At 40.7% G+C, this 27,090-nt stretch overlaps 1 protein-coding gene across 1 annotated transcript in view; it reads left to right on the forward strand.

Moving 5' to 3' along the window:
- mycbp2 (MYC binding protein 2) overlaps window positions 1-27,090 on the forward strand; it is an 84,495-nt gene that overhangs the window by 43,771 nt on the left and 13,634 nt on the right. Inside the window, exons 23-53 of the mRNA XM_037686680.1 lie at window positions 51-57; window positions 102-193; window positions 337-471; window positions 589-672; window positions 763-859; window positions 955-1,147; window positions 1,394-1,668; window positions 1,802-2,023; window positions 2,160-2,351; window positions 4,717-4,923; window positions 5,038-5,175; window positions 5,342-5,520; window positions 5,596-5,738; window positions 5,815-5,915; window positions 6,005-6,223; window positions 6,317-6,539; window positions 6,728-6,846; window positions 7,605-7,692; window positions 7,804-7,853; window positions 7,960-8,132; window positions 8,323-8,467; window positions 8,579-8,785; window positions 8,973-9,028; window positions 10,639-10,754; window positions 10,861-10,958; window positions 12,002-12,118; window positions 15,113-15,253; window positions 17,719-17,943; window positions 18,723-18,855; window positions 18,969-19,094; window positions 25,455-27,089. Of these exons, the coding sequence (XP_037542608.1) occupies window positions 51-57; window positions 102-193; window positions 337-471; window positions 589-672; window positions 763-859; window positions 955-1,147; window positions 1,394-1,668; window positions 1,802-2,023; window positions 2,160-2,351; window positions 4,717-4,923; window positions 5,038-5,175; window positions 5,342-5,520; window positions 5,596-5,738; window positions 5,815-5,915; window positions 6,005-6,223; window positions 6,317-6,539; window positions 6,728-6,846; window positions 7,605-7,692; window positions 7,804-7,853; window positions 7,960-8,132; window positions 8,323-8,467; window positions 8,579-8,785; window positions 8,973-9,028; window positions 10,639-10,754; window positions 10,861-10,958; window positions 12,002-12,118; window positions 15,113-15,253; window positions 17,719-17,943; window positions 18,723-18,855; window positions 18,969-19,094; window positions 25,455-27,089 (5,936 nt within the window). The remainder of the gene's footprint in view (window positions 1-50; window positions 58-101; window positions 194-336; window positions 472-588; window positions 673-762; window positions 860-954; window positions 1,148-1,393; window positions 1,669-1,801; window positions 2,024-2,159; window positions 2,352-4,716; window positions 4,924-5,037; window positions 5,176-5,341; window positions 5,521-5,595; window positions 5,739-5,814; window positions 5,916-6,004; window positions 6,224-6,316; window positions 6,540-6,727; window positions 6,847-7,604; window positions 7,693-7,803; window positions 7,854-7,959; window positions 8,133-8,322; window positions 8,468-8,578; window positions 8,786-8,972; window positions 9,029-10,638; window positions 10,755-10,860; window positions 10,959-12,001; window positions 12,119-15,112; window positions 15,254-17,718; window positions 17,944-18,722; window positions 18,856-18,968; window positions 19,095-25,454; window position 27,090) is intronic.

The raw sequence follows: 27,090 nt of genomic DNA on the forward strand, positions 1-27,090 counted from the left end.
TGTTGCTTAAAATGTTTTCTACAGACAGTTCCTCTTGTTTGTTTGAACAGATTTATGGTTGTAGCTGTTTTTGTATGTCTCAAATGAACGTTGTTGTGTAGCTTTTTGAGCTGGGGCCCGATGGGGGCGACCATGAGACCGACGGTGATCTGCTCGCCGAGACTGATGTTCTGGCCTACGACTGTGCAGCCAGGTATGGCTGAAGCATCATTCTTTTTCACCAAAATATATAAATAGATACTTATTTGCCTGTTTGCCGCTATTTTTGTAAAAAAAAATTAAAAAAAGCTATGCCAATATAATTTTCATATGATTTCTGTTCCTGTTTGTTTTCAGGGAGAAATATGCCATGATGTTTGATGAACCGGTGCTGCTGCAGCTTGGCTGGTGGTACGTGGCGTGGGCCCGAGTGTCTGGTCCCAGCAGTGACTGTGGTTCCCATGGACAGGCAACCATCACGACTGATGATGGGTAAAACCCATTTACTATCCAAATACCGTAATAACTTTGTGCATATATACATACATGTGTTTGGCATTGTAAGTAATAATTACCATTGTTTCCTTGTTTTTTATGTCTTTTTTTTAGTGTGGTCTTTCAGTTCAAAAGCTCTAAAAAGTCAAACAACGGTACAGATGTTAATGCGGGTCAGATACCTCAGCTTCTTTACAGGCACGTAAAGTTCTCTATATTTTGTCTAAAGCTTTTTGTGCTGACAGGGTTAACAGTGTTTTTTTTTTTTTGTTTTTTTTTTTACATTAGACTTCCTTCAAATGATGGCAATGCATCTAAAGGAAAACAGCAGAGCAGTGAACCAGTCCACATCCTAAAACGTTCGTTTGCCCGTACGGTTTCAGTGGTGAGTACTGTTTGTGTTTTTATCAGTGGTTCACAATAAACCACGTCACTGTCGTAAGAGGTTTTTTACAGCACTGATTTTATCTCTGTTTGTAGGAGTGTTTTGAGTCTCTGCTGAGTATCCTTCACTGGAGCTGGACCACGCTGGTCTTGGGTGTTGAGGAACTCCGAGGGCTGAAGGGTTTCCAGTACACGGCCACGCTGCTGGACCTGGAGAGACTGCGCTTTGTTGGCACATGCTGCCTCCGCCTGCTCAGGGTCTACATCTGTGAAATATTTCCCATCACTGGTAGGAACATAAAACATTTGAATGCATTGTGTAATGGTTCTTTGCAGCAAAGAAACTGGGATATCATTATAGTTTTATTGGTGATTTGTGTTTAAAAGGGTGGAAAAATAGGCACTGATGCTGCTTTTTTCTCACTTCATCCAGAATTGTTTCCAATATGCGTAGTACAAAAATTACATTTCGTCCCATTTTTTAAAATCTTCTGTTCAAATCTCAGTTTATTTTTCTCTCTTGTTTGATTTCTAGCCAGCACCAAAGCTGTGGTGGAGGAGTCAAGCAAGCTGGCAGAGTGTGTGGGAAAGACACGCAGCCTACTGAAGAAGATCCTGTCAGAAGGCATGGACAACTGCCTGACCAAACTGGATAATGACCCTCAGGGCTACTTGTCTCAGCCGCTTACCTTGCTGGAGGCTGTGCTGCAGGAGTGTCACAACACCTTCACCGCCTGCTTTCACTCTTTTTATCCCACTCCAGCTCTACAGTGGGCTTGCTTGTGCGATCTGCTCAACTGCCTTGACCAGGTAGGGTGATGTCATACAGCAAATAATCATCCTCAGAATTTCAGAATCATTGGTTTTAAACAAGTTTTTTTATTATTATCAGAAAAAAGTTTTAGCTTCCTAGAAGAAAAACAATTATCTTCCCTCACCTTAGGACATTGCCGAAGCCAACTTCCGCACATCCAGCAGCCGCCTGCTGGCAGCTGTAATGTCCGCTCTGTGTAACACCTCAGTGAAGCTGACATCCATCCTTCCAATTGCATATGATGGAGAAGTGCTGCTGCGCTCACTAGTCAAACAGGTCAGCACTGAGAACGACTCTGCCCTAGCGCATCGCTTCCCCCTGCTTGTGGCACATATGGAGAAACTAAGCCATGTGAGTTATTTGCTCATCTTTAGACTGTCGCTTAGGAAAGGTTTTATTGATGAGCTTTTATTTGTCATTACCATCGAACGTGAACAGTTTAGAAATCCCAAAGTGGTTTAGAGATGTCTGTGTCTTACTGCTTCAGACGGAGGAGAACCTGATGGGTATGACCAGTTTCCGGGAAGTACTGGAGAAGATGCTGGTGATTGTGGTGCTGCCAGTGCGGAAGAGTTTGAGGAAGGAAGTAGAGCTGTTCTCTCCTCACCTGGTCTCCAATACCTGTGGGCTGCTGGCCTCCATTGTCTCGGAGCTTACTGCATCAGCCATGGGCTCTGAGGTAACTCCATTCACACAACACAAACAACAGGCTGCAAGGAAAACAATCATCATGAATGTTCTCTGTTAACTTGTTTTTCAGGAACATAAAGACAAAAGTCAAGTGATTTTTTTTTTTTTTTTTTTTTTTTTTTTTGTACAACATATTTTATGAACAGCATTCCAATGGGCTTAACAACAATCACAAAAAAAAGTTTTAAAATTCTTATACATCACCTTTAGGGTCAACGGAGAGTTAGTCAGTCCATTTTGTTTCAGTTTTATGTTTTTAAATTTGACTCATATTTGTCTATCCATGTTGAATTATGTTTTAAATTCATTGGTTTGCACTATTTTCTCTCAACGCAGCTGAATCATAACATGGCTTATAGTTATTGCAACTTGTCTTATTTCTCTTCATCAAGGCTTTGCTCTTTCACCTAAAATGTTTCTGAAGTTTTTAGTGACAGTGACAGACATGGTGTCTGGACCGCTGCTAAAAACAATAACAAGTTTAGGAGTGGGGGTGTTTTTTGTTCTGTCCTTATGGTATGTTGAGTCATTATGTGGGAGTGGCAGATGTCTTTCACCCTCTCATCTATCACATATGTGCACTGACTGTCATCATCATTGTTTGCTACCTCATGCTCTGCAGTCAGGACTCCTGTTGCCACGGTAACGTCACCTGACAGCAGCCCTTCACTCCACAGTTTTTCTCCCCAGTCTGTTGTCAGGGAAACAAGTCTTCCTCCCGCAAGTACCTGATCAGGTCCCTCTGCAGCTGCGTCTGGCTCTTTGCAGTCAAGAGGCTCATATAAATAATTATTGTTTACTTCCCCTGAGCATGTGAGAGTTTTATCCCAGACATTCTGCTTTTTTTATATTTGAGAGTAAATATACTTTTCTGGATTTCTCATGAAGATAACAATTTTTTTCCAGTTAGATTAAACCAGTGCTTCTCAATTATTTTCTGTTACGCACCCCCTAGGAAGAAGTAAACATTTTGCGCCCCCCCCCCCCAACTCTCCTCCGTGACTGTAAATAGTATAATTTGTCTATAAAATTGTTATAAGTACACCTCTACATAACATTGTATCCTTATTAACATTAAATAAAAAAAGATAGAAATATAGATCAATTTACAACAAAGATTATTAACATTGTTTTATAGTCTGTAACAGAAAAAACTTAAAGTGCATCAGTTTGCCTGAAAAAAAAAATCTATCCTTATTTAACTGTAAGCATTTTTGACCATTTGATACTGAAAAATCTAATTACATACAATCGATACATAATAATAAATTCAAATTGATCTACAACATTTTAAGTCAGGAGTGTTATATACAACACTTTGACCTACAAAACAAAAATGAATAAAACGATTTGTGCTGATTTTTATTTATTTTTTAATCAAAATGAGGAAGTCAAGATTAATGGCTACAATGAGCACGTTTTGCAGTGCACAGCTTTTTGAAGCCGAGTTTGAAACATGATCCTGCAGCTCTCAGCTCCTGCTCAAAGTTTAGCTGAATCTGGACCTGGACTTGGTCTCAGAGCAGCAGAGAAGTCGCAAAGAGCGCAAGAGCAAGCGGGCTGGGTGTGTGTGTGTGTGTGTGTGTGTGTGTGTGTGTGTGTGTGTGGGTCCAGGGGAACGCGCTCACAAGAGAAGAACCTGACAAGTTGTTTAGTGACATAAAATATATTTTGTTAGCAAAGAGTAGAGTCTCAACATTTGTTAAACATACGTTTTTCCAACAAATAAAAAAAAACATCAAAATTGTACTTTGACAATCGATAAAACTAAAAAAATGTTGTCAGTGTGAAAGAGGGGGCAGGTGTCGCTCTCGCTTTGAGTTTATACTCTTTGTTGCTGTGCGCTGTGGGTGAAATGTGTCCAGAGCAGAGGATTTGTTAGCAAAGAATAGAGTCCTAACATTTATTAAACTTTACTTCTGTATTAAAAAAACATCAAACTTGTGCTTTGACAAACCAAAAAAAAAAAACCCGTTAAAGTGAAAGAGGAAGAGGGGCAGGTAACGCGTGCTGCGGGTTCAGCAGCAGAGGGAAGCGGCACGGTTCAATCATGGCTCCTCAAACGACAAGACGGACATATTTGTTCATAACTTTATTATTATTAAGACTGAGAGTTGCCGGATTTTAGCAAACAGTTGCCGAACGCACCCTAACAAAATGAGAATGGTGGGAAAAAAAATTTACTCCCTGCCGCAAAATGTTCCTCGGGGTCACATGCGCCCCCCCCCCAGCATTGCTCCGGCCCCCCCCCCAGGGGGGCGCGCCCCACTATTTGAGAAGGGCTGTATTAAACAAAGAAGTGTCATAATGTTGATATATTTGGCTACATGTTTTAGCATGTACTTGTTTATTAGGTTGATGGGCTGAACTCGCTTCACTCTGTGAAAGCATCTCCCAACCGCTTCACCAAAACAAGCCAGGGGCGCAGCTGGAACACGGGCAACGGCTCCCCAGATGCCATCTGTCTGACTGTGGACAAGCCAGGCGTTGTTCTGGTCGGTGTCTGTGTCTATGGGGGAGGCGGCATCCATGAGTATGAACTAGAGGTGCTCGCAGATGATGTAAGTAATCATGACTCATTTCAGCCTAAACGATCCCTTCATTTCAAATTTTCATTTTGTTTCTTGGGAGCTTTTTGTTTCTTGTTGTACAACTATTATTCTGTTTGATTTCAGGCTCAGACAGAACACCCAGGAGACTCGGCACATTCTCACAGGTGGACGTCTCTTGAGCTGGTCAAAGGAACCTACAGCACCGATGATTCTCCCAGTGACATCGCAGAGATTCGCATGGATAAGGCTGTACCACTTAAGGTATACGAGCACTCCCAGAAACGGTTGTTTAGGGACTTATTGTCAACATCTGTATCTGTTTAACTTACTGCAGGATAATGTGGGTGAAATTGCTAGCATCTTTTGAATTTTTTGACTACATGCACAATCTGTTAAATTTATCAGTCTATGCCTTAATCTATTACAGGAAGGGGTAAAGTATGCGGTCCGGTTACGAAACTATGGCAGCAGGACGGCTAACGGAGATGGAGGTATGACCACAGTGCAGTGCTCTGATGGTGTATCATTCACCTTCAGCACTTGCAGCTTGAGTAGCAATGGAACCAACCAGACCAGAGGTCAGATCCCACAGGTCCTTTACTACAGGTAAACACAGAGCCTGACTTCTCACATGTTGCACATTAAAAACAAATCTGATCCAAGTTTTTCTCACTACTGAAGGAGTGAGTATGATGGAGACCTGCAGTCTCAACTGCTAAGTAAAGCCAACGAGGAGGACAAAAACTGCAGCAGAGCTCTGTCTGTGGTTAGTGCTGTGGTCCGAGCTGCAAAGGACCTCCTTCACAGATCATTTGCAGTTGATGGTAAGCACTTCTTCTGTTTGGAATACTTGTGATTCACTGGGTCTTTTAAATGAAATAGGTCGTTTTATCGTTCCAGTAGATGATATCCCAGAGTTGTTGAGTTCCTCCAGCCTCTTCTCCATGCTCCTGCCTCTTATTTTGGCTTACATTGGCCCTGTTGCTGCATCGGTGCCTAAGGTAACGTTTAAAATAAGGAGGGTAAATCCTTTTATCTATCATTAATATGACTATTCATGTGTTGTAATACCTCTTCGTTTTTCTTCCAGGCTGCTGTTGAGGTCTTTGGACTTGTTCAAGAGTTGCTTCCTGCTGTCTCTGGTCTCAATCAAAAATACGCCCCACCCACCTTCAACCCCAACCAGTCAACAGACAGCACCACTGGCAATCTGCCCGAGCAGGGCCTGTCAGCTTGCACCACCTCAAACCACTACTCCGTGATTGAGAGTGACCATCCTTACAAACAAGCTGGTGTCACACAATATAGGGTACTGTTCCTGTTAATCTGCTGTTGATAAAGATTTTAATAGTAAAACTGAAATATTTTTAAATAACCTCATTCTGTCTCACTGTTTTTGTAGGTGTCATTTCCAGACTGCGTTCGTTGGACCACCATTGAGTTTGATCCACAGTGTGGCACTGCTCAGCCAGAGGATGTTCTTCGTTTGCTCATCCCCAGCCGCACACTCCACCTATCCAACTTTGGTGGCAAACCTCTGATCCACGACACCATTAATACCTGGACCGAGCTCAAGAAGTTCTCGGGCTCTACTGGATGGCCGACCACTGTTCTTGTGCTTCCAGGTAAAAACAAATGAGAAGGGTTTGACTGCTGTCAGACTCAAAGCTTCAGCTTCAGTAAAACAGTCCGTTGTTTTCACTTTATGTGCCGTGTAAAATAAAAACTTTATAGCAAGCAGCCATTTTTTGGTCTACATTTATTTATTCAACACCGCTCACCCACCTGGTTTTTATGTCTTCTCTATTTTTAGGAAATGAAGTGCTCTTCTCACTTGAAACAGCTTCAGATTATGTAAAAGATGAAAAAGCTTGCTTCTACGGCTTCAAGTGTGTGGCTATTGGATATGAATTTAATCCTGGTCCTGATGAGGTACGGAAACTTTACAGAGTTGGACTTTATAGTTTTTTTAGGGCTGATATTGTTTTTAAGAAGAAGAATGGAGGATTTTTTTTGCATTTGATTTAGGTATAAAAAGTAACTTGGGGGAGCTGTGGCTGAGTGGTTTGAGCAGTTGTCCGGGGGTTCGATTCCACCAGCAGTCACATGCTGAAGTGTCCCTGGGCAAGACACTGAACCCCTCATTGCTTCCGATGTGTGTCCCATCAGTGTATGAATGTGATAAAACACTGATTAGTCTTTGTATAGATATAGTACAGTGCTGTATGAATGGATAAATGAGGACACAGATTGTGTTGTAAAGCCCTTGTTTGTTGATAAGATAGAAAGGTGCTATAAAAGTACAGTCCATTTATAATAATCTAATAACATAAACCCTTAAATAGAAAACTTAAAGTCAACACTGCAGCGTCTCTCGTGTCTGTTCTGTACGTTTCAATTAAATAAAATATAAACACTCCCTTTTCAAATGTGCTTACTTTGCTGTAACATACAGTTTTATATTTTATTTACATTTAATAGAACTATTTTGATTAGTCTGATTAAATTATTTCAATAGGAAATATCTACTCCAAGTCATCCATCTCTACATTGTGCTCAAGTCACGTAACAAACAGGCCTGATACATCTTAGGATATTGTGTTTTTTTGTGTGTGCGACTGTAATGCACTCTGTCTTGTCATCTTTTCAAGGTAGAGTAACTTTCTGAGCAATTGCTTCTGACATTTCAGGGCATCATCCAGTTAGAAAAAGAGCTGGCGTTCCTTGGCAGTGTGTGTGCAGCTGCTCTGATGAAGAAAGATTTGGCCCTTCCTATTGGTATGAAGAATGACGTTTGCTGCAGCTATTTTGGTTTTCCTTTATAATGGAAATACATTACAGTTCTGAGGAGAACACAATATTTGTTGACCTGTATATTTTTTATTTTAGGCAATGAATTGGAGGAAGATCTTGAGATTCTTGAGGAAGCCTCTCTTCAGGTGTGTTTTCTGTTCATTTCTGATTTAATAATTTATTCATGAGGAAAAAATACAGCACTTCAACTTGTAGGGTTTCTTATTCTGTCTGTCCATTGTTTTCACTCAGGTGTGTAAATCCCACTCTGGAATTCTGGGGAAGGGTCTGGCTCTGTCTCACTCTCCCACCATCCTTGAGGCTCTGGAGGGAAATCTGCCCCTCCACCTTCAAACCAATGAGCATTCTTTCCTTGAGGACTTCATCACCTGTGTACCAAACTCAAGTGGAGGGCGTCTGGCCAGGTACCTTACTGTGCTTTGATTCAGGCACTAATACAATTCTAACAACCAGGACTTTTTACAAATGTTAAAATGAAAAAACAAACTGAGAATTATGTGAAAGCTTCAAGCTGTTTATGTATTATGCCATAACGTCCCTTCTACTGTTCAAACTTTAACTCTGCACTTTTCTCTCTTTGTTTGTTCTGTCCAGATGGCTACAGCCTGACTCCTACGCAGATCCTCAGAAGACTTCTCTGATCCTGAACAAAGATGACATACGCTGCGGATGGCCAACCACTGTGGTCGTTCAGACCAAAGACCAGTATGGGGATGTGGTGCATGTTCCTAACATGAAGGTATCGAGCATCACTTTTTGCTGCTTCCAAGACTGCATTTTGAAATCAATTTAAGTAGTTCTTCTGGTGTTTCTGACAACTGTATATTTTTATTCTCCGTTTTCTCTTTAGGTGGAGGTGAAGGCGGTACCTGTTTCTCAGAAGAAGTCAGTTCAGCCAGATAACATGAAGAAGCTGCAGAGGCTGCCTGGAAGCTCCTCCCCTTCTTCTTCTGGTCCTGACCTAACCTTCGGAGGTCTGCCAGTTCCAAAGCTGGAGGCCACGTATGAACCAGTGATAGTGAAAGAAGCACGATACATTGCCATAACCATGATGAAGGTCAGCTTTGTGGCACTTACACACAGTCTCTTTCACTTTGTAGGGTTTATTAAATAGTTTGCAGATTTAAAAAGAGCGTTTGTTATTGAGAAAAACGTAAATAGTTTATGCTAGTTGACTGCAGCAGGTTTCTATAGATAGGTGTTTTTTATTTTTACTTTCATGCTAACACCCTGTGCCTTTTCAGGCGTATGAAAGCTACTCTTTTGAAGAGCTGCGCTTTGCTTCACCTACCCCAAAGAGGTAAGCAAGTGGATGCAGAAACCCATCATGTATTCCACTGAGATTCGTCTTCTTTTTTTTTTTGTTGTTCCCTCTTCAGGGGTCGCCACAGCAAGTCATCCCCTCCATCTCTCTCTGTCCTCACTCCAGCTACCTCCATGTCCTCTGAAACTGCATCCATATACAGTAGTCCCTCATTTATTGTGGGGGTTACGTTCCGGACCCCTCCCCCCTGCAATAAGTGAAGTTCTAAACTCTTAAACCTATTAATTTTAACAACATACGCTCGTACGTATATGTAATTACTAATTTTTACTCACCAACTCTGCAGAACAGCAGCAATTCTGTTCTGGTCCAACTTGGTTCCGTTTTGTCAGCCCTACCCTGCCGGTTCTGGTCGGCTCTCTGGCTCAGGGTAGTAACGGTGGGCTCCGGACAGAACGCCGGACCTATGGGTGGTGCATCCCCCTCTCTGAAGTTCTCATGGGCCGGCAAGCAGCTCTCAGATTGACCGATGAGTCTGAAAATCCAATTCTGCTCTCGTTCTGGTCCGGTTCTGTGCAGCCCTTGAGCACCAAAACGCATTTTGGGGGGAGCCGGACCTTCGGATGGCCAGCACGGGACCAGATGGTTGTTTAATTGAGTCCAAATCTGGAAGTCCTGGTGGGCTCCGGAGAGAACACCGGACCTACGGGTGGCATGTCCCCACTCGGAAGTCCTTGTGGGCCAGCAAGCAGATCTCAGATTGACCGCTGAGTCTGGAGGTCCGGATCTGCTCTGGTTCCCAGTGGGTTCCGTGCGGCTCTCTGCATCTGCTGGGCGCTGAAGTCACTGAATGAATAAGGACTGAACTTTTTTTGATCAGATCAAAACTTTCCCTCGGGGGGCCACAATTAAAACCTTTTTCAAACTAAGGGCCAATTTCAGAATCTACATTAATTCAAGTTACATACCCAACATCTTTTCTTGGTTGCAAGTTCCTCAACAAGAGTTTGATTGGTCTCATTTGATGTTTCCTTCTGCACATTCAACATCATAATCAAAGATTACTGAAAAAAATTCAAGTGATAAAAGTATTTTATGTTTAACATATCATCTTGGGGGCCAGATAAGATGTCCAAGAGGGCCCCATTTGGCCCCCGGACCTTGAGTTTGACACATTTGCTCTAGTATTTCAGCAGAAGGAAATGGCGTTTCTGGGTGGGGCACTATTGGCTTCTGGGAAATGTAGTCATTATGAGTGGGGATACAGTGTAGGCTTATTGAGAGAAAACTACAAAAGGGCGACGCCTGTCCAAAGTATTTTGTTTTTTTTTGTTAACTTTTACTGTACAGTATCCTGTACTGTCCCAATCACATAATATTAAAGCTGACAATCGTGTTGTGTACAATTTTTTTATTTATTTTTTCCTCATGTACAATTTATTTTGAAAAACTGCAAAAGAGCGAGTCTGCGATAGATGAACCGTGAAGTAGCGAAGGACTACTGAATCTCCTCTTTGTCTTTTTCCTGGCAGCTGCATTTCTAACATCCTTCTACCTATATACCCACTGTCCCTCCTCTGGACATGTCCAAATTATTGAGATTCAGTATGCTTATTGATTCCTCTTATTGATTTCTCTCTGTATAGACCGAGTGAAAATATGCTCATCCGTGCCAACACTGATGGAACCTACAGTGCTAACTGGACTCCAGGAGCAGTTGGCCTTTATACAATTCATGTTACCATTGATGGCATTGAAATAGGTATACTTTCTCAGCCTACCACCTAATGTGTGATAGTTGTGGATTTTCAGTGTTGTCTAAACTTGAGACGGATTTCCTAACGATGTTTAAATTTGCTGTGTTTAAGATGCTGGTTTGGAGGTAGAAGTCAAAGACCCTCCAAAAGGTATGATACCGCCTGGAACTCAGATGGTCAAACCAAAGACAGAACCTCAGCCGAGCAAGGTGAGTTATGAACCTCTGGGCAGCATTTTTCTTTCTTTTTTTAAATTGTGTTATTACAAACCAAACATCAATGAACCACAATAATCTATGGACATGAAAACTAATAATAAATCATCTGTTTACAAGACATGGGAAGTAAGGCTAAGGATAAATTCCCCATTTGATGAGGCGGAGCATTCAGGTGTAATGTTGCGTAATAATATGCTCTAGTTGTAGTAGCAAAAATAAACTTTGTATATTTTTTGTGTACTTCTTTCTTCTGCATAATTTATAGGGTGAAAATTTTCATTCAGCTTGATGGTGAAACTATACTAATGTAAAAAGTGCAACATTTATACACTTTTAATAAATGATGAGTGTTTTAAGTCTACAAACAAATTATGGGAAAATGCAGTGTGAGATGATCAGTCTAAACAAGAAAGCATGCCAGCAGTTGCATCAGTGAGGCGACAGCATGACCTTTACTTTAGCTACATTACTGAATATAAATGCACGTCATCAGATCTTATCTTTATGACTCTAATATGTTTCTCATAAGAAGATGAGACCATAAATAAAAGGTTTACAATAATGTAGCCGTGACTAATGTTTGGCATGCTTTAAAAGGAGTTCTACAGAATAAATATTTAAATAAAACACATTGGATTACTGTCAGACAATTTGGGTTCACTCATTTTCTGAAAAATATTTTCCTGTAATTGATTTATAATGGAGAAACAAGCAACAATGTTTGTAGTTGATCAGTCTTTTTCATCCTGCTTTGGATCTTGTGCTCCATGACTTTATGCTCCAATCTAGAAAAAGCCAAAGAAAGGTAAAAGTAAAAGAAACTAACCAACTTGTGCTACTGAAAACAAAGCTCTTAAAACTTCTTTGTCCATCCCTTTCTGTGACTGTTTACCTGGCAGCAGGCTCTGTGCGGGATAATGCATGCACCCACCAAAAAGTGTCCTGCTTTGTCTTTTCTTTACTTCAAGTGCACTTTTGTTCATTCTATTTTTTGCTCTTACACCTCATCTCTGTTTCCTTTCTGCTTCTGTTAGGTCCGCAAATTTGTGTCCAAGGACAGCGCAGGCCTACGCGTGCGTAGTCACCCCTCCTTGCAGAGTGAACAGATAGGCATAGTGCATGTCAATGGCACCATCACTTTCACAGAAGAGGTAACTGACTGAAGATCTGACTATAAATATACCATCTGGAGCGCTCGTATCCACTTTTACTTTATGTTTGGGTTTTATTTTTAATCTGTAAAATCGAAAAAGGAAAGTTCTACATATTGTCCAGATCAGTGGTCCAGATCAGTGGTTTCCAACCCGGGTGCACCAGAGAACTCGGGTGGGGTATGAGACTTTAATGGCACAGAGGCTAACAGTGTTTTGCCCTAGAATAAAATAATACCACTACATTTATTGTAAAAAGTCTAAGTTTCCATCCAACACTGCTATTGCACACAGAGCTCCTTTTTACATGTGGTTATGTGTTTATGGGATTAAAAAAAATTAAAACTAAATAAATTGAACACATTTGTTTGTAACTAAAGGCTCCCACATACGCGGGCGTACTTCACTCCGCAGAGGTCCGCACATACCGGATTAGACTCGATGCGGTCTCCAAGCGGACGCCCGAAAGCCATGTCCACGCTAAGATAAATTTTTACATACGCATACATGGCGTTGCACAATAAACTGACTGGACTGTTTTGTATGTGACACCAATGTATTAAATTCCCTTCGTCATCCCTGGTCTGGTTTAATGGTCTTTTCTTTAGTTTTTTTCCAAGAGGCAAGCGATCTCTTCTTCCTTGTCCGTGGACGCCATGACTGAAATTGTGAGAAATTAAGGAATTTGTCACAAGCAAATTAAAATCAGGCCCAGGGTGGCTGCGGGAAAGTGGAATTTACCGGTGGGCCGGTCTGATTTGTGGGCTGCAGGGCCAGAGCTTTCTGCTTTTTTATTTTTTAGAACGTTTTTATTAACATTATATCAAACATAATGCTGCTGCTGCTGCTCCTGGGCTTGCGACCTGTCAGTCAGTCCAGTAGGCGTGTCAGTAAATGATTAATCAGCAAACTCAGTTTGTCCCGAAGGTAAATGCCTCTTACCTGTGAAGATGGGCGGCAGCCGCTCAGGGTGTACGCTCAAGTATGAAGTCTCAACCATTTGCGGACAGCGCGTGCAGTGTCTGCGCGACTCATGGAGTACACGCAGTACGCCAGAGTATGTGGGAGCCTTGACTTATGCAACGCCATACCTTATGGACATCACTCGACAATGATACCATCAAACAGATGCGGTGTTCTGAGTCAGACTTTCAGACTTAGAAAGATGTCAAACAAAAACTACACGCCACATTGGGGAAAAACAAAAGGTCCAATGGATTTTTGCTATGCAACATTGGGAGGAAATAATACAAATTTTTAGACATTTACAGTCTTTTACAAAAATCATATTTTCCTCATAGTGAACATACTAAAATGACTATTACATTTAGTCACTAAACTGGGGTGAACTGAATTTAACATACTTCATGTGATTCCAAAGATGACCTTAGTGTTTCCTGTTTATTTGATGCTTTGGAAACAGTTTCTACAGTTGGTGTTAGGTGTAGTGGGTGGCTGTGCTGATCTGTAACTACTACTGATAACTATTGTAAGGAACAAAGCAAACAGCTTTGGTGTGGCAAGCAGTAAAAACCAAGCCCTCACTTGGCCACCCAAACATAAAGAGACAGCTTGCATCACCCATGGCTGTTCCCGGGGGACGAGTCTGGTGTGCCTCATATTCACAATAAAGTTTGAAGCTGCTTACATTATGGAGTCTTCAGCTCCAAGACAAAAGATCTGTTTCAGCTGTTAAAAGACATTTAGACATTTCATCCCTGGACCGAGGTGTAAAGAAAATTAGGTTGGGAACCATTGGTATATATTAAATTCAAGTTAAATTTACCGGTATTTATAAAACACATTTAAAAACAGCGGTTGTTACCAAAGTGCTTAGCAATAAAAAGCAATGCCATTAGTTTAAATAAAAAATAAGAATTAAAAACCATTAAATAAAACCCCCACAAAACAATAAAATACTAAAACTCACACTGGGTTAAAAGTGAAAACAGAAATTTAAAAATAGTGACGCGGCCTGTCTGACATTGGGGGCAGATTGTTCCAAAGTTTAGAGGCCACAACTGAAAATTAAAAGCTTATAGTAATTTTTTATAGTGTTTTGTGATAATTTATGATATTTAGCACCCATAGAGGTTTTCATATGGCTTCATACACTTTTGCAAAACAATCTGAGACTATTTGAAAGACCTTCATACAAATTCTGAGCAAGTGATTTATTTATATTTAAAATTCAACTTGGTTAAATTGTAACAAATTTACAGTACCTTAGTCCCTCCTTCATTGCCGGGGTTTCCATTCTCAGTCCACCCGCGATAAGTGAAAAACTGCGAAGTAGTAATAGCAGTACAAGTCCTAAGAAGTAAGTAGTAGTTTATTTGAATATATATATATATATATATATATATATATATATATATATATATACAAAGGCTTTTTAAAACCTTCCCACACTCTTGCAATATTCTAAACAACGTTTCTAAACTCTTCATGCTCTAAAAGAGCACAGCATGTCATGATCTCCGCTCTCTGCCTCTGGCTGCTCTCTGCCAGCTCTCTCGGCCACGCCCACTTCTCCGCTACAGAGCGAAGATCATGACACGCTGCAGGAGGGAGCTTCTCCCTGCACATGTGGGCTGCACACAGCTGCAGCAAGTGCTAAGTAATTTAAAATAATTTATTTTAAATAAACAATCCATGCTGGTCGTGCGGTTCATCCATCAGCCAGTTGTGTGTCATGTTCAATCTCACTTTGAAAAACCATGAAAGAGTGAGTCCACGAAAGTCGAACTGCAAAGTAGTGAGGGACTATTGTACATTTTATATTTGCGAGTGCGCACAATGTATTCACTCCCATCCTCATGACAAAGCTCTAGTGACAATAACCTCTTTTGCATCCTGCTGTTGCTTAATATTGTCACAGCATTCCTGCAGCCTCAGAGAAGTCAAATATTTTGTTCGAGGGCGCTCTCCTTTTGTTGCCTCAATAATAAGCCGGCGTGGCTGAGCTCTGCTCTGTTGCTCGTTTTCTCTTAGATCCACAATGATGACGGTGTATGGCTCAGGCTCAATGACGACACAGTAAAGAAGTATGTTCCCAACATGAATGGGTACACAGAAGCCTGGTGCCTCTCTTTTAATCAGCATCTGGGCAGGAACCTACTGGTCCCCGCAGACGTAAGTAGAAGGCGAACCCTCTGAGCAGTTTGACGTGGTCTGGTAATAACAGCCTCCTTCGCTGTTTATTTGAAAAAGAGCTCATCTATGTTGTGTCATTTATTGAGTTTTAAGCATTTAACTTTGTGTCTGGAACCCACTTCACAAATGATCTCACAGCATGGTAGAATGTAATCTTGCATGATACCTCTATTAGAGCAGTGTTGAGTATGAAACTTTTACTAACACACAGTGCAAGGGGACATCTTCTGAAAGTGTGCATGCATTAACTCGTGTCTTAACTGTAACATGTGCCATCTTATGTGTAGCTGAACATTCATGTATGCAGTTAGTTTGGTGCATTAAAGTGAGTCCCAATGCAGGGATTGACTGATGAGGTCAAACAAAGAAACAATGACATCCTGGGGGGTGCTCTTTGGTTTAGTTAATGTCCCCCACTCACAGGTTTTGAACTTCATTGTAATAAAAGTGTAAACTGCATTTTGCTCCATGTCTAAATATACAGCATAATCAACTTATGAACTTTTATTTGCACATAGCATGAATGTTGCATTCTATTTAAAAGATGGTTGTTTTTGTCATGAAGTCATCTCAGATGCAAAAAACAAGAAAAAAAGATGGGGTCAAACTGTGCTACAGTTGCAGCTCTGCACTGGGATGCTTTTAGATGCTCAGTTTGAGGTCTGTCTGAACAGCACGACACACCACATCATTCAAGTGGGACATTTTTTTGGAAGTTTTGTATTTATTTCTATAATTGTGTACTTTCGGTTTGGGGTTTGGAAAACAAGATTGACTCCAGGTGTTTTGGAATGAACTTCTTTAGTTTACTGGTTAAATGTTGATCAGCAGCCATTCTTGGGCCCTTTAATCAGAGCTCCAAAACAAACCAACTTTTCTGAAAACTACTGCTCCTTTTTATTATATCTAATACCATCTTCTTGAAATATAGAAGTCAATCCTTTTTATTTTCTTCCAAAAAAATACAGTATACGCACCTTTTCCTCCCCTTCCCACTTCCTCCTCTTCCTCTGTCTGTTGTTTCATGACTCTCTCACGATTTGCTCAGACTGTCTTTAATGCTAGCCAAGGAGTCAGGGATATCGCCTTTTTGTCATGGACCCCATTAACTATATTCCCGACACAGGTGAGTTGGCTGAACGAGGGATACATAGTTTGACTGCCCCACAGCTAGTCATCTGTCAAACTACCCGTCGCCTTGAAACCCTTTGTGACTTTGTAGTTTTATCAGAATGCTAATGTCAGTCATAAAAAGTCATATATACATGGTAGTCTGTGCGTTGATAATATGATACATCAGTCAGCACTGCCTGTAGACTTCTGCAATGATCACGCTTAGAATTTTAGATACTTATTTTAAGCTTGCTTGTTGCATGGGTTTCAAATACTGATCCAGTCTGTTGCATGAGGTTTTATTTGAATTTTTTGTATTGAACATTGTATTAATATAAGCAAGATAGCATGCTTCTTTTAATATAGTGTAAAACTAATTGTTCTTTCTGCTTAATTTGAGAACTTATTGTCATTTGTTGTACAATTTAATCATTTTTTGTCTAATGCATTGTTCATTTTTGTATATTATGTACACCGTATATATGCTTTTCAAAACAATGAACAAAATAAAAAGTTTGAGCATATTTTGTTGCTTAGGAGGCACAGAGTTATTTGTTTTAGTAGAGTTGTAGCCTGATACTTTGTCAAAAGATAAGTGAGATGTTTTGCTCCTTACCCAGCTCTTCTGTAAAACGGCAAACTATTGCTTAGACCTTTAAAAGATGGTTCAAATCTTTTGAAGTGGGGTTATGTGTTAAAGGTATAAGCAATTAATATCTTACCTGTCGTAGATAGCACTTTTACCAGTCCGAGTTTGGACAAGTAGATTAATTTTTAACATTATTTTATGAACTTTTACATTTCTTTCTGTTTCACATTGCATAGGTAATCTGGCAAAAACTTGATATTCCTGTTGGAAATGTTGCAGGATTCACCAGAAGTGCTACAGCTAACTGCTACTAGTAGCACTTACAAACAATCCTAGAATTTTATGTAAATAACTGTGCAATACAAAATAGGTTTATAAATTAATGTTTGTGAACTTCTATGACTTTTTTTAAATTTGAGTAACCACCTTGGTTTAGGGCTCTCCTGCTGTCAGAAACCCTGGATTTCCAAACTTGAGATTGTTCATTCAGATATTTGCAAAGAGAAGACCGTCTTTTCTAACATTTCAGATACCACTTCAAATTACTTGAACTATTGCTTTAAAGAACACTTTATTTACAGCAGCTACTCACTAACCAGCTAATGTTAGCTTCTCAGAACAGTACCTAGTTGATACATGTTTGTTTTAGTTTAGTTTAATCCTTAGTCGTGCCAGCCTTTGTGTAGTTTTTAGGATTTTTAGATTTTGTTTTGAGTCTAATTTGTACCTTCAACTCTTGCAGGAAGTCAGGGGCCAGTCGGAGGAGAATGTAAAGGAGGTGAGCAGCTGCCCTTCCCACGAGGCTCCCATTGGGGTGCAGAGCAGGGCAGGGCAGGCCGGCGGCCCGGGCCTTTATAAGGTAGTGAAGACCGGCCCCTCTGGTCACAACATCAGAAGCTGTCCAAACCTTAGGGGTATCCCCATTGGAATGTTAGTACTTGGCAACAAGGTCAAGGCCATAGGCGAGGTACGCACACCCCCCAAATAATGCAATGTTTTTGTGGCTGGGGCTAATTAATTCAGTTTGTTTAGATTACATAACAAATTGTAAATAAATCTGAGTTATTTTGGCCCTAATCTCTTAATTCACTTTCTAAGTCTGCGACGGCTGCTTCTGGGCGTGGGTTGTGTTCTCTGCCTTTCTGCTTTGTGAGGTCTTGGAAACTTTTGTGGCTGCACCACTTTTGCATAATTTACTTTGTGTAAAAATGTGTTGCAGTTTTGCGGTATCACCTTCAGCTGCCTTGAGGCTTCTTAGTAAACATCTGATAACAAAGTGCCCAAGCCTCTCTGTGCCCTGACTCCATCTTTCCTGCACTTGTACAAGCTCTGCCTGTCATATACTTAAACATCTCAGTTATCGTTTGCTCTGTTGACGTGGAGCCTCCTCTCTTTTGGTTTTGACCTGTCATTGGTTACTGTGGTGTGTCATGCTGTTCAGTTGATTCCTGAGCCTGCAGTAGAATGCCCTGTGTGGATCTGGGACGTGCAACCTGCACTTACTAATACTTGCATTTGTGTCTGTTTTTCCACAATGGAAATATTCCAGGGATTTGAGAAACCTAACCTCATGCTGTTAAAAATTTGTGTCATCAGATGAGTTGAATGATTGCATGTCATGGATCTGTCATAGCAGGTCTTGGTTTTCAATGTGCTGTAGCAAACTGAACGTGTTATATGGAAATGGATGGGTATGATTCTGACTGTGTGAGAGAGTATGGATAAATAGTGCTGTTTGTGCATCAGGTGGTCAACTCAGAGGGAACTTGGGTACAACTGGATAAGAACAGTGTTGTGGAGTTTTGTGAGAGTGATGAAGGAGAAGCTTGGTCCTTGGCTCGGGACCGTGGTGGAAATCAGTACCTTCGCCACGATGATGGTAAGTTAACCGTGATCACCATCTAGCAGTAGCTGTAACACTAGTTGCCTTTGGTTTTAAGGATATTAGATTTCTAAATGTGTTTTCTAAAATTAAAATCATCATATTTGCAGAGCAAGCATTGTTAGACCATGGGAATCAGACTCCACCACCCAGCCCGTTTTCTGTGCAAGCCTTCAGCAGAGCCACAGCTTCAAATGGAGCTCAGGGCTTTGACTATGGCATCTCTAACAACAAAGGTGAGCTGAACTTCTTGTAATTTTCATTAAAAAATGTAAATTTTGTGAACTTACATTGACTGCAGGCCATTTTCTTCTAATATATATCTACAAATTAGGGATGCACGATATTGGACTTTTGGCTGATTTGCTGATATGTTAAAACTTATTTGGCCGATAATCAATGCGGATACCGATATTTTATATACATTCCTTTGTCAGAACATAGCCCTCTTATTTAGGCTTATTCGGTACAAAAATTGTGTAACAGCTGTAAGAGCTGGTGACATATTCAGTACCAGCCATATGATATTCATAGCACTTTAACTTATATTAAATGAAAAGTGTTAAATGTTATTTATTAGTATTAGTCACCTGTGATGCTGTCTCACTTGTGGAGGCTTGTTCCAGGTTCCTAGCTGCAGTGTGGGATCCTCTGCACTCCTGTGCATGAAGGACAGACTTTTTAAGTTCAAAGTTTTTGTCTATCCATTGTGCGGTAAGACTAATGCTAACGGGGCTAACACGACGTCCAATGTTTGGTAAAACTCACCCAACAAGTCGTGCTATCGGCTATTAGCTTCTCAATGATGTCGGAAATGACGGCTTATAGCTCGGGTAACGTTATGTCTGAAAAATATCTCAGACTGGGGACAATGTAGCGAGGCTCAACATATTCCATAAATCTTCGGAATTTAACATTCTCACCAACAAAAAAGAAAACTTCTACACCGCCGACATTTTGAATTTTCCTCTCCGCCGTAAGATCAGGTGGGCGCACGTGACGTCATCACGTTGTGCTGCGACGTCATCACGTTGTTGCAACGTCATCACGTTGCTGCAACGTCATCACGTTGTGCTGCCGCTGCAGGCACAGTGTTTTTTATATCCGCAAGTTATTTTAATGGAATGGCCGATGTCCTATATTGAACTTTAATGTTAATATCGTCCGATACCATGCCGATAATATCGTGCATCCCTAGTACAAATATATCTATATAGCTTATTTGTTAATTTTCTTCATGTATTAACATTTTGTCAGTCCTCATGCTTTGGACAAAACATTATAATCATGTTTCCCATTCAAACCTACTTCCTCTATGGTTTCTAAGTGTACTGTTTTAAATTAACAATTAGCACATAATTACTTCTTCCTATCCTTTTTTATATACATTTAAAGTACAAAACTGTTCACATAAGATTTTTTTGTGAACAAATATAAAAAAATTAAGCAAATTAGGTCATTGCTTATATTTTGCACTTTTTTGCACTTAAACGATATTTTTCATAGTATAGAACGTCGTTGCCTAAAATTTATTATCTCCACATTGATTTCTTGTCAATCAATCTTGCCATTTTTTAAATCAAATAACAAAAAACATGTATGCATGCCTTTTGTGTGTCTGCTGTTGCTGTTTCATGCCTTACATCTGTGGTGTCAGGCATATGTCTGCAAGCATGGGCTTTGCAGTTTTGTGCAAAAATCTGGCTCTGAACACCTCATCATTTATTCCATGGTGTTTTAATTTAGTCTCCTAAAAAAACATTTCATCTTTTTTTGTCATCAGTTTTCTTCAATCTGTGCTTGTGCACAATGACCACCAACTTGCTGAGCGCATCAGGGTTACTAAAGCATCAATGAACAGACGCTAAAAGTGTTTTTTGCCCTGCTCTGCCTGAACATTCTGCAGATGCAGTGTCAGATTTCTTGCAAATGGCTTTTCTCGACCCCACGTTTCTTAAAATAGAGGTAGAGCTCTTGGAATACTTGCTAATGTTAATTATAGAATCATACAAAGTAAAAAAAAATTTGCACTTGTGGTGTAGAACCAGAATAAAAGTCATTTTTCATCTAGACATCAAAGTCAATTTAACAACTATTATAGACACATATTTAGTTTATTAATGTTGTTTTTACCTGGTTGAATGTAGATGGTGTAGATCTGTATGCTTTAACTTAATCAAATACAATATTTAGCCTGTTAAGGTTTTTCTTAATGGCATCATAAAATGTTGGCATTGAATAGTGCCACATTAAAATAAATGTTAAGGTTGTAGCTAAGAAAAAATAAAACTATTACTAACATAGGCAGATCAATATATTAAAGTCTAAATTTTCCAAAAGCAAACTTGTATTAAAATTTTGTGAGGTGGAACTATGTTTTCTTATAGTACACCTTATTTGTGTGTGCTAGAAAAATTCCTCCAGAATTGTAATTCTATCTTTGTTTTTAAGTTTTCAATATGCATCCTTTGACTTTTACTGAAATGATCTTTTCATCTACAAGTAAAGATTCAATCAAGCTGATACGTTTCCAATATATATAAACAAATAGGACTTTCTGGACCCTAAATGCGTTTTATACCTGCATCAATGTCCATTATCAAATCTGAGAGAGAAAAAATTGTTTTTTCTTCTAAGCATTTGTATTGCAAATTACAACTTGATATTTTTAACAGGTAAACTGCTACTTTTTATTTATTTTAAATTTTCAGACTTCTTAGAAAATTGTAGGTCTTGCACAATAAACTAGACTTAAACTGTATGTTGCCTGTTAGGTGCCAGCTGGAACTAAAACCTTAGCTCATAGGTTACTGAGCAGTAAAAATAAGCTGCAGATGTAACTGGAAAATTTCTTCTGCTTCATCTGACTTTCTTAAACACCTTCCAAATATGTCCCCGTCAACCTTTTGTATAGAAGACGTGCCATTAGTGCACATCTGGTGTGATCTAGCACTTGGCTTTGGTGCGTTTACAGACCGGAAAACTTATCTCTGGTCGCTTAGCTTATAAATTCAGAGACTGAAGAAAACGGGTCAAATTTTTGAGACTGACCAGGTCAAGCTGAAGTTCATCCACTTGTGATCATCAGCTGATTGATTGGTGCACCCCCCAGAAAATGAGCCACGTCTCTTTCATCTCCCTCCAGCTCCCTCAAACCATAGTGTAAGCTGTAGTTTCTCCCCTTCCTCTGTCTCCATGTTTACAGGTGACCGGTTAAGTGCCATACTGAATTCCGTTCAGTCTGGGCCCTTCCTCTCAGCAGTTCCCTCCTCCTCTTCCTCCTCCTCCATATTTGAGCAAGCTGCCCAACCTCCCTCCTCCTCCTCTTCCTCCTCCTCTCTTGTCCACAGCCCATTTGTGTTTGGACAATCCCCCTCCCAAGTGTCTCAGCCACAACCACAGCTTCTGAGTAAGTCTGTCTTGCTTCTGACAGCACTTGCTTGCACAGGTGTTGATCTTTGTTCCTCACCAAGTTAATTAAATTAATACATTTATTTATTTTATTTAATCTGCTCATTTGAAGTATTTTGTGTGGAGAACAAATACAAGCATTACACGATGGTGCAGTTCTTTCCAACAAATCCAAAATATCTTCAATATGATCACACGTCTAATGTTCAATGTTGAAATCTTGTTTCCAAAAGAGGATACAGATGATATTCAAATAATCCAAACAAGATTTCAAACACATTTCTTGATAAAATGGGTATTTTTGCTTTGTGCTTGCGTAATAGACGGAACTGCTTCATATTCTGTTTGCTGTGCTTGCACTTTTGTGTAATACGTCTTTTATCCTAATACGTCTTTTATCCTTCATGTTTTTCATTATTGACTTAAATTTAAAAAGCTTTATTTCCAGTCTTGTTTCATTTTTCACCTTAACCAGCCCAAGACTTAAAAACAACTTTGAATTGCAGAAGTACATAAAAGCTGCAGCAGTTTGCATCAATAACTTGTTTTTATATACAATAGTCCCTCGCTACTTCGCGTTTCGTTTTTCGCGGACTCGCTCTATCGCGGTTTTTCAAAGTAAGATTGGAAATGACACACAGTTGACTGATTGATGGATGAGCTTCATGACCGACATGTAATTTTTATTTAAAATAAATTATTTTAAATACCTGCTGCACCTGTGTGCAGCCCACAGCTGTGGGAGAAGCTTCCTCCTGCAGCATGTCGTATCTCCGCTCTGCAGTGGAGAAGTGGGCGTGGCCGAGAGCGCTGGCAGATGGCAGAGAGCAGCGGGGTCAGAGAGCTGAAATCATGACATTCCGTGCTCTTTTAGAGCATTTAGAGTTTAGAAACATTGTTTAGAATATTGCAAGAGTGTGGGAAGGGTTTAAAACACATTTATATATATATATATATATATATATATACACTAAACTAAACTACTTCTTACTACTTGTACTATTCCTACTTTGTGGTTTGTGGAGTATCACACGCTCCTTCCAAACGCAGCTCGCCCGCGGTACACTTGTAGTGAAGCTCGTGACGACTCTTTACCTTGGCAGAGGATGGGTCCGCTACGGTCAAGAGGTCCCTGGCACGCTACCTTTCAGCGTCTCCTCAGGGCGGCTGCGACTCGGCAGAAGTCGTGAGATACTCCGTTCAACAGAACAAACTTCCTCAGAAGTTGTAGGGCATTCGCCTGGTGATAGTCACAGCGAGGTGCCGTGATCACAGCAGAGATGGATGACTCCATCAGACTGGAAAGCTGAGTCCGAAGTTCCACTCAGCAGTGGAAAAACTCCAGAACTCCAGAACAGCTAGAACTCTCCCAGAACCTCAGAAAACTCAGAAGACTTTACTCCAGAAGACTCGGAAGACTAATAGTTCCAGGAAGTGTCGACTTTTAAAGAGTTATGCTTCCGGTCACTTTAGTAAGTCCTGATTGGTTGAAGCAACCAACAGGGGTGTGGTTCTAGTGATGTCAAAGGGTTTTTACAAGTCAAGAAAACAGCAAGAATGTTTTAGGAACAGACAGAGAAATGTTTTGGCGAAGTGAGAAACACTGCAGGTGCCAGTTTTCTTATTTACTGTCTGATAGTTTTAAAAACATGACAGCCCGTTCTAACAACTTGTTTTTGACTGTCTCCGACTTTTGACTGAGATCACTCTTTCTCATTTCAGACAGAAGATCAAAAATGCATAATTACTTTGTAAAATAGACATTTAACTTGATTTCTAATTTAAATGAAGATTAAAAAATCATTAATACTGTTTCACAGTTGATTAAAAATGAGTGGTTCACTTCAACATTTAAAAATGGTATGAACTAAACACACTTTTGATTATCAAGATATTATAAAATAGTAATGATAATATAAAAAAGAGAGTGTTCTTTCAATTGATTAGTTCAGGATACAATTAGAAAGCCTCTGGATGAGCTCATTTGTATTTCTGGACTCAAATCAATGAAATAACATTTCCTGTCCCATGAAGGTCTTCAGAGGCAGGTTTTGGTCGGAGGCCTAGTCCACTACACACTTATTACGGGTCTTCAGGGTAGGGCTCCACCGCAATAAACGAGGGACTACTGTAATACATTAAAGTCTAGTTTGTAAACTTGATTACTGGTAACTAAGCAAAAATGTAACACATTTATGTATTTTAAGAATTTCCAGCTCTTCTTTTAGTTACTTCCTTACCTTCTGTGTGTCGCACGTTTTTTTCTTGTCCCTGTTGAAATTTTATTCAAACATCTAATAATTTTTCTGACACGTTCAATCATCTCTCACTTTGTTATATCTATGTTTTTCCTTGTATGTCATTTTCCATCTGTTGATTCCCATTACCGTACTTTTCAGTGTTGTCCCTTTACTTGTTCACCTTATTAATTTGACCCCAATGCCTTGTTCTTTGTTTCAAATTTGTTTTTCTTGCTTGCTTTCTTTTGTGCATTCCACGTCTTGCTTGTTTACCTGCTCCACTGTTTTCCGCTGTAGATGGTTCATCATGCAGCCTTGCTTCTCGTGAGCGTGTGCACAAAAGCAGTGTGTCGGTGGCTGGTCATGGTAGTGCTCTGTCATCTCTCGCTCTGAGGCAAAAGGGTGGGTAATCACAGAATGCATGCCTCCCTCAGACTGAACAGAGGGGTGGGTAGGAGCTCACGAAAAGCTTTAAATGTGAAAACCTTAATGTTTTTGTTTCTAACATTCAGTCTTGTTATCAGTCTTGTTAGCTAATCTTGCTTGTAACACACCTGTTGATTGGCAGCATTAGTTACCTGAGTTTTGACTGAATTAAAGGTAATATTCAGAGTGGTCCCAGGACTGGGCTGGACTCCATCTTTCATCAGCACCTCTTTGTTTCACATGTTGCTCTCATCCATCCCAGTGTTTTAACAACATGGTGATATCAAACTACACCAAGTCAGCAGCAACGTCACTGAAGCTTATTTTAAGGATATTCATCACTCACTTTCAATTAACTCACTAATTTGGAGCTTTAGCTTTCATTCGACTTGTTTTTTTTTTTCTTCTGCAGCATTTAAAATTGTTTGTACATTTATAATGTTGAGATTTAGAGCTGGAGTCACAATGCTGCTGCATTTTTTTTTTTGACGTAACTATGTTTGAATCATCAATGTTTAGGTGAACGAGGGAACATGATGTCTGGTGCACGGTCTATGTCCCAAACCAACAAACAACGTCAGGAGAATCACTCGCCCAAACAGGAGAGTCGAGGAAGCCGCTCATCTGAACAGAGCAGGCTCAAAACCAGTGAGGGTGGGCTTTCAGCCAGTGAAGCCCTCATCCTGCGGTCAGACACAGGCAAACTGAGGACTGACTCTCACAGTCGCTCCCACTCACCCAACCATAACACTCTGCAGGCCCTAAAGGCAGACGGCAGAACCTCAGGGATTCGGGCTGAGTCCCCGAATCCTGGCTCTCGCTCCTCATCTCCCAAACAGAAAGGTGTATCCTCATCAGGCAGATCCAGTCCTTCCAGCACCACTTCCCAGCTCCCTTCTCTAAACCATCAGGACACAAACCTTCCTCCTAAAGTTAGCTCGTCCTCTAAAGCCCGGCTTGATCCTCCCAGAGAGAGATCCAAATCAGACTCATACACTCTGGACCCAGACACACTCAGAAAAAAGAAGATTCCTCTTACAGAGCCAATCAGAGGCAGATCCACTTCCCCCAAATCCAAAATGTCACCTAAAGACCCAAATAAAGGGGTGATCAATAATGCGGAAAATCGTGTTCCTTCTCCACATGTGACCCAGGAGAACCTCCACAGTGAGGTGGTGGAGGTCTGCACATCTAGTGCGCTCCTCTCCAGTGAGGATGTCAATGATGAGAACGTGGAGCTCCATAATAATGAAGAAGGGTCGTGTAAAGTGCACTTTAGCATTGGCAAAGCCCCTGTCAAAGAGGAACTAGACATCCGCTCGTCGCCCAAAATCAGCCGCAAAACCTCGAGTCGACACACACGTCCTAAGAAAGACAAATCAGGACCTCTGTTTAAAGGGGAGAGTACGTCAAAGATCACAGAGCCCGCCAAACAGGCCATGTCACCCTCTGTAGCTGAATGCTCTCGTGCGGTTTTTGCTGCATTTTTGTGGCATGAGGGTATAGTCCACGATGCCATGGCCTGTTCCTCCTTCCTCAAGTTCAACCCAGACCTAACCAAAGAGCACGCCCCCATCCGCAATTCCCTGGGAGGGCAGGGGGCTGAGGAGAAGGAGAACAAGTTAAAAAACCGCCACTCCTTGGAGATTTCCTCTGCGCTTAACATGTTTAACATTGCTCCACATGGCCCAGACATCTCAAAAATGGGCAGCATCAACAAAAACAAAGTGCTGTCTATGTTGAAAGAACCTCCACTGCCAGAGAAGTGCGAAGATGGAAAAGGAGAGGCCATTTCTTACGAGATGTCTTCACATTCTTTGAGGCCAAAGTCCGTTTTACCATTAACTTTGCAGCACCTGGTTGCATTCTGGGAGGATATATCAATGGCCACCATTAAGGCTGCGACCCAGAACATGATTTTCCCCAGCCCGGGCTCCAGTGCCATCTTAAAAAAGAAGGAACATGAAAAGGACAGCAAAAAGGCAAAGAAGGAGAAGAAGAAAAGGGAGAAGGCTGAGGTGCGTCCGAGGGGGAATCTGTTTGGAGAGATGGCTCAGCTCGCCATGGGAGGACCAGAAAAAGACACCATCTGTGAACTGTGTGGGGAGTCTCACCCATACCCTGTCACCTACCACATGAGACAAGCTCACCCAGG

Source organism: Nematolebias whitei, chromosome 13, assembly GCF_014905685.2.
Source record: "Nematolebias whitei isolate Nwh7 chromosome 13, NemWhi1, whole genome shotgun sequence".
Classification (NCBI taxonomy): domain Eukaryota; kingdom Metazoa; phylum Chordata; class Actinopteri; order Cyprinodontiformes; family Rivulidae; genus Nematolebias; species Nematolebias whitei.